An 8,186-nucleotide genomic window follows, 5' to 3' on the forward strand; every position below is an offset into this window, starting at 1 on the left:
CCAGCAGGGCGCTGCTGGATGTATATCTCTGTGCTTGTCACCCTGAATCCTCCACATGGAAATAGAAGAGCTGTGTCTGGCCATGAGGCATCTGATTCTCCATCCAGGACACTGAGGAATGGGTGGAGAGGGTGACAAATCCTAAACATCAATGTCCACAGTGTGGATGAGGATCCAGAGGCTAAACTGCCCCATTGAGGATAGAGACGCCATGGGCAGGGGTCCAGTAGGATGATAATAACCACGTGGGTGCAGCTGCACTTTATTTAGGGAAAAATGCTGATTTAGAGACAGGGTGTTCCTGGACAGATGTAATGTTTGGGGAAAATAATAATAGATCATAAAGATTTGTGTGTCAGGAAAAATAAGGTAAAAAAAAAAAAAAACTCAAGGAAGGAAAGTCCCCAGTGAAAAGAACCTTCTCATCTGCACATGAGGAAAGTTCCTTCACTCTGTGTTGCCTGCAGTGAGAACATGGGAATTAGAGTCACAAAGAATAAAGCAGGACATGACCCTGAGGGGCATCTGGGAGTCAGCAGGGCAGAGGAAATCTCAGATCCCAAGAGGAACCCCCATCCCCTCTCTGCACCTGCTCCATGGGGCACAGGAGCCGGGTGGGCCTTGAGCGCTCCCTGCAGCCCAGACCCCTCCTGTATCCTGCAGGGAGGTTTGTGTCTGGGCTCACGCTGACTTCCTGTCACTGTGTCTCTCACACAGTAATACACGCCTGTGTCCTCGTCGGTCACAGAGCTCAGCTGCAGGAAGAACAGGTTCTTGGAAGTGTCTCTGGTGATGGAGGTGCGGCTCTTGACAGACGGGTTATAAGCTGTGCCTCCATCATAAGCAATTATTCCCATCCACTCAAGGCTCTTCCCCGTGGGCTGGCGGATCCAGCTCCAACCATAACCACTGGTTGTGATGGAGTCACCAGAGACTGTGCAGGTGAGGGAGAGGATCTGCGATGGCTTCACCAGTCCTGGGCCCAACTCCTGCAGCTGCACCTCGGATAGGACACCTGGAGTCAAGGAGAATCAGAACGTGTCAGTCATATTCAATCACAAACATCCCAGAATCCATGTGTGACATCTGAGACCCTCACCTTGGGAAGCTGTCACCAGACAAAGGAGAAGACCCCACAGTCTCATCTTCTGTTAGATCTCAACTCTGCCTTCCCCAGAGACCTGAGCCCTGTCTGCGGACAGACCTGTGAGCTTCCACCACCCATGAGTCCACATTTACCCTAGAGCCTGAAGGAAAATTTGCATGTGGGGGAGCTCTGTCCTTATAAGTGCTGAGGAACTGAGGTGGGAACTATTGTATTTTTTGAAATGCTTATGTTTTTTTTTTTTTTGTAATTATGTGACATGTATTTATGGTATGGGAGGGAACTTGGTGAGCTACATGGCATAATGTGGCCCCAGCTTTCTGAGCCCAGATCTGCCTTCCTTCAACCCCTGTGTTCTGTGCTGACTGGGACCCAGCCCAACTCTCCCACATAAACTCAGGCTCTGGGTCTTGCTTCTGCAGTTCTGATCCCGGCACGACCCTTTGTTTCTTTCCCTGGACCCTCTCCTGGGCTGTGGTTCTCATCACACCTGAGAGCTTGTTACTTGTCATATTGTTGTTGTTCCATGAGTTCCAGGCCTGCCTTGTGTTTTCCATCCTCCATACAAGACACAGCACATCAGAACCACAGAGACTCTGCAGAAAATGGTGCCCAGGAGATTACTGAGGACCCTGATCCTCAATGTCTGGGAAAGAGCAAAATCTCAAATGCCTCCATCCCATGCTCATTCCTGTCCACCTCATATGTACACATGTTCAACTTCAATTCACTTCTCACCCACAGTGTATGGATTTGAATCCTTCATTTAATCCACCCATCTCATCAGATATCAAGAAATAACATCAATTACAATGGTTACCATGAAAGCAGTAATAACATCCCTATTACTAACCTTTCAAAAGCACACTTTCCCTTGATGTGCACCTGTCTGTGGGCATGAGAGCCAGTCCATGTCTGTGGCATCACTCTCTGGATGACTGCCCACCACAGAGAGAGAGGCCAGGGGCCGGGCTGGATGCTGTGATTTGTCTGCCCCTGTCACCTCCATTTCAGTCCCAAAGACAGCTACATGTCAAGGAGGGACAGCCCTTCAAGAGTCCTGAATGAATGACAAGACGGGAGCTGCTGATGGGCGATTTGGGGATGATTCTTCAGGTCCTGTTGACTCCGACATTATGTTGGAGTTTTATCAAAATGTTGAAAGACCTGGGAAAACATGATGCAAAACCAACACTCTGAAATGATAACACAAGTATTACAACCAGAATCAGATATGACACAGATTCTAGAATTACCAGAGAGGAGATTTGAAATAACTCTGTGTATGTGCATCTATGTTTCAGTTTTTTTTTCAAACCTTCAGTTGAATGTACAGAATCCTAGTTGCCCACCTGTGTTTGTCCAGGAGAACTTAACAGGATGCTCCGACTCATGGAGAATCAGCCCAGCATCTCAGTAGAATAAGGTACAAGAACAAAGATCTGCATCTTGCGCGTTTCTATTCAAACATGATCAGGAGAGAAGTTGCAGTGTGAAGATTGTCTGATTCATAAAGTCACTCAGGAACCCAGACTCCACTGATTTCAGAACCAGAATCTGCAACTTGTGGACAGACATTTAACAGAAATCAGAAGGTGAGGGAATGGTGAATTTCCGGTGGAATGTTTTTTAGCTGCTGTAAAGACACTCAATATGAGATCTCCTTAGTAACACAATTCAAGTGCTTGACACAGGATTGTTAACCACAAATGCAGTGTTGTAGAGCAGATCTCTGGACCTTGTTCATCTTGCATAACTGGAACTTTCCTCCTGTAGAACATTAAGTTAGTTAGCCAGGCTATGAGGGTGTATGTGATACCTGTGTACATTTCCTTTGGTATAATTAGTTGTATGGTACTGACTTAGATCAAAAGATAAAAAGCTTGTGTTATCTGCTATTTCAGGGTAAATGAGAACAACAGATGTGTGTGTGTGTGGACTGGAGCCTGACACACTGAGCCTGTGTCACCTCTGTCTCTGTCTCCGTCACTTTGTCTCTGTTTCTGTCTCTGTTTCTCTGTCTCTCTCTGTCTCTGTTTCTCTGTCTCTCACTGTCTCTGTCTCTTTATCTGTCTGTCTCTGTCTCTGACTCTCTATCTCTGTCTCTCTCTCTACACACACAGACAGACACACACACACACACAAACTCACACACACATACCCCACTGTTTTTTTTAAAATCTACCCAGAACTGTCCATTTGATTGATGCTGAACAATTCCTTGTAATAGAAAAAAAAATGTGAAACTTCACAGTCCTATTCTGTAACAATTCACCATGTGTAGGAAGAACTTCCCACAGTACAAAGTGACAGGATGGCCCTGTGAGATTGAGAGTCAGTGCATCACACCCTGTTTCTTCGTATCATAATTGTCCTGCAGGCCTCATGCACATGCTGATTTCTAAGTTGGAATGAGTGTTGTGTTTTAAGGATAGATCTACTGTAAAAAAGTATTTTAAGATAATTATAGTATTGAAAATTCATTAAGAGTCACACACCACTGAAAAGAAAAAATATGTTCATAAAAAATGGTCTTAGATGGAATGTCAGAAAAGTGGGAAAAGTACTAGCTAAGAAAAATTCAAATGTCCTTTAAATAAATTAAAAAATATTAAAACAATTATTATGTCATTAATTCTAATTAATATTATTGGTATTTTTAGTGAATCCCTAAGAAAAAATAATTAAAAAAATAAAAAATCACCAAAACCTACGTCATTAGAACCCAGCAGAGAGATGAACTGAGGAGGTAATCTATATATATATGGAATCATCAATGTAGAAGAAATAGAGAGATAAAGAAAACTATATACATGAAAAAAGAGGAGAGATTTAAGAACAGACCTATCAGGCAGAGAAGAAAGGGGGAGTATGAATCCAGAATAACCTTAGAGGTCAAACTGTGACCCACCACAGCACCTCAAAATGTGCCTGTAATTGGATGAAGTTTCAATAGACTGAAATGTGAAAGAAAAGGCAAAATAGGAGATTTCATTACAAAAAAAGTGCATGCTTTTTGCAATATTTGCTGTGCAATTGTGTAAGTACATGAAGACAAGATGGTTGGGAGTGCAGGACCGGAACTCAACAATAAAAATACCTACCAGAGCAATGCTGATTTTAAAAATTGGATGTTATGGCATTGGCTTTATTGAGGTTCAATTATGTCTGAAGATAACGCTATAAACTGCACATTCTTGATACGTGGTAACAAACCAATCACCACGTCACACTTTGTTCACAGTCTTCCTATCAGACTTTCTAACACAGACTAAAGCAGTTCAACTTCAAATGTAACAGGGTCTTGAGGAAATTAGTCAATGTTAACTAAAATACTCTGAATCACTTTCAATTTCCCCTTTAAATACAAAAGTGAGCGTGACACTGGTTGATTTGCTATTTACATGTTAAGTTGTCAGCCCTTTGAAGTTCACATTTGATCTTTATGGTAATATTTAAGACTGTGACTGTATGTAAAGGAAAGCCACAAGTAATTGTTTTATAATGTTTCTACTAAAAATCATGCTCAGTTGAAATATAGAAACACCCTCTGCTGCCCTGTGTCCAGGTTCCAAATTAGAAAACTGAGCTCATTTGCTAATGTGATTTAGTAATTTTCCACTAAAAGTGTTTTCTGAGGAACATGTCTGTCTCCATCCTGCTTCAGGTCTGTTTTCAGACTTTGGGGCTCTGATATTTGGCTGTATTTGTGGCGTCTGGTGATTGCAGTCACCACGGTTGATGGAGTTGACCACACTATTCAGCCCATTCCCTAACTGTTGTCTGAACCCAGCCTCCCTTGGGCTTGTCCCCCTCAGTGCTCTGCAGCTGGTGGCGCTGTCTACATGTCCTCTGACGTAAGGTGTGTGAGCTGTGAGAGGTGTCCTGGGGTCAGCAGCTGCTCTGTCCTCACGGGTAATCTGTGCTTTGAAGAAAACTGCTTGCCTTCTGTAGTTTGTATTTGTGCTGCGTTGATTGTCTCTTTTGATGGGCAGAAGATTTTTATTTTGATATAATCACATTTGTATATTTTTTATTTTTTTGCTTGTGATTTCAGGTCTTAATCACAAAGTCTTTGCCTAGACATCTGACAAGGGATTAATATACAGAATATGTAAGGTTCCCAAACACCTATACAGTAAAATAAAACAAATAATCCAATTAAAATATGTGCAATGGAGATGAGTAGACATTTTCAAAGGGAGATATGCAAATGGCTAACATATAAATGAAAAAATGTTCAGCATCAGTAATCGTCAGGAAAATGCAAATCAAAAACACATTGAGATATCATCTCAACCCACATAGACTGGCCATCATTAAAAAGACCGTGAATAACAAATGCTGGTGAGGATGTGGAGAAATTGGAAAACTCCTGCTATGTTGGTAGGATTGTAAATTAGTAAAGCCAGTATGGAGGTTTCTCAATCGACTACAGACAGAAGTATCATAAGATCCAGCAGTGCTACTGCTGGATTTATATCCAAAGGAATGGAAATCTTCATGTCAAAGGGTCACCTGCACTCCCATGTTAATAACAACTCTATTTCCAATAGTCAATATATGGAGCTAACGTAAATGTCCCTGGACAAACTATTGGATAAGGAAAATGTGGTTTATATACACAATGGAATACTACTAAGTCATAAAAAAGAATGAAATTCTGCCATTTGAAGCAATATGGATGAGTCTGGAGAAAATTATATTATATGAATAAGCCAAAAAGGAAAGAGAAATACTGCATATTCTCACTCATAACTGCATGCTATGAAAGAAGAAAAGAAAGAAAGAAAGAGAGAGAGAGAGAGAGAAAGAAAGAGAGAGAGAGAGAGAGACTACAATAACACATTCAACTTTCAAAAGGCGGGAACAACCCTAAGGCCACTAGAGGCAGGGGAAGGGAGGGAGGGTGGATGGGAGCGACAAGGCAGGTCAAGGGCATAAAGAAAAATTGTGATTTGTAATAATGAGTTTGCTAATAATAAAAACTAAAAATAAATAAATATAACTGCTTGATGGCTGCAGATGATTTCTAATTAATATTAGTTAGATATTTATATTAATCAGCTCTACATGATATAGATGAATTGGTTCCTGTCTTAAATCAGCATTCGTCAGACTTCACAAACAGTACTAGGTTTTTTTCATCATATGTAACCAGTAAACAATAAAATTCTGGGGATTCTCTAAAGGTGGAACATGGGCATGAAACAAGCCTCAAAGACTCTTTGGACATTCCCTGGTGGATTTTCTTCAGCTTCCATTCATCAGAGGATTTTAATATGTTTTGTTTATTGTCTTCCAATTTTTTCAATTTCTTGGATTAGTTTATTGGGAAAACGACACAGCTGTTTCCGTTGATAAAATGATGCTTTATTTTGTGTTTCCAACTTGTATTATGACAACATTTACATCAAGTGAGCTTGTCAAAATTCTATACACAAGAGCACACACACACAGATACACACAGAAGTTATGCTTTTGGAATTGTACATGACAAATAGATACTTTGCAAAAAAAGGTCAGTGATGTTCTTCACAGAAATTGTAAAATCTATCCTAACAGTCACATCAAGTAACAAGACACCACACAGCCAAAGCAATCCAGAGAAAGAAAAATAATAATAAAGCTGGAGACGTTACACTACCTGACTTTAAGTTCCACTACAAATCTATAGTAAGAGAAACAGCATGGAACCGGCATAAAAACAGACACCAAAACCAATGCAACAGAACAGAGAACCCAGAAAACAAACCACATACTTACAGCCAACTGGTCTTTGACAAAGGCACCAAGAGCACACATCAGTGAAAAGGCTGTCTCTTCAATACATGGTGCTGGAGAACCTTGAAAACCATGTGTAGAAAAGTAAAACTAGACCTGTATCTTCCATCATATTTGAAAATCAACTCAAAATGCATTAAAGACTTAAATATAAATCTTGATACCTTACAGCTCCTAAAATAAAACACAAGTGAAACACTTCAGTAAGTAGGACTGATGAAAAACTTTATGAAAATGAACCCAAAGCAAAGGCAACAAAAGAAAAAAAAATGAACCAAAGGGATTATATCAAACTGAACACCTTCTACATAGCCAAGGAAAACATTAACCAAACAAAAATTCAACTTATGGAATGGGAATAAATATTGGTAAATTGTGGGTCCAGTAAGGGATTATTGTCCCAAATATACAAGGAACTCAGAAAACATCACTATAAGAAAAAATAAAGTGAACCGGATTAAAAAATGGACAAAGGAGCCTAATAGACATTTCTCAAAAGAAGATATACAAATGACCAACAGACACATTAAATAATTCTCAACATCACTAAACATCAGGGAAATACAAATCAAAACCACGCTCATATATCATCTCATTCAGATAGACGGGCCATTATCCAGAAGACAGAGTAAGAGAAGTTGGGCAGGATTCTGAGAAAGTGAAACCCTCCTACACTGTTGGTGGGATTGTAAATCAAGGCAATTATTATGGAAAACAGTATGGAAGTTCCTCAAACAATTACAGATATATCAACCATATGATCCAGGAATCCTACTGCTGGGTATATACCTATAGGAATGGAAATCATCATGTTGAATGCTACTTGCACTCCCATGTTTAACGCAGCTCTATTTACAGTAGCCAAGATTTTCACCCAACTTACATGCCCCGTGGTGGACGTCTGGATAAGTAAAGTTTGGTATGTATACCAATGTAATACTACTGGCCAAATAAATAAATAACAAAATTCTGCAATTTGCAGCAACATGGATGAACTTAGGGAAAATTATGTTAAGTGAGATGAGCTGGGCACAGAAATACCACATGTCCTCACTCATAGGAGATTAAAAAAGAAGAAGAAGAAGAAAAGAAAAGGTGCAATAATTCGTTGAAGTTTCAAAAGAAGAGATCATATTTAGGCCACCAGAGGTGTCAAATGAGGAGGTGTTTTGGTTTAGCAAAGAACTGCTAAAGGACCCCTGTTACACTTTCCTCTGTGTAACTGAGACAGAGAAAAGAGAAAGAAAGAATTTGCTCAAAATACAATCAATGAGGCCTGGAGGGACTGCCACCCATC

The 8,186-nt window shown here is 40.3% G+C and overlaps 1 gene segment (V, D, J or C); it reads right to left on the bottom strand.

Moving 5' to 3' along the window:
- Positions 1–447: 447 nt before the first annotated feature.
- On the bottom strand, positions 448–1,145 carry LOC134372894 (Ig heavy chain V region 1B43-like). The segment is given in 3 exon segments: positions 448–461; positions 590–1,015; positions 1,100–1,145. Coding segments are annotated over 3 exon segments (486 nt in total).
- Between the last annotated feature and the right edge of the window lie 7,041 nt (positions 1,146–8,186).

The sequence above is a fragment of the Cynocephalus volans genome, chromosome 3 (assembly GCF_027409185.1).
Source record: "Cynocephalus volans isolate mCynVol1 chromosome 3, mCynVol1.pri, whole genome shotgun sequence".
Lineage (NCBI taxonomy): Eukaryota > Metazoa > Chordata > Mammalia > Dermoptera > Cynocephalidae > Cynocephalus > Cynocephalus volans.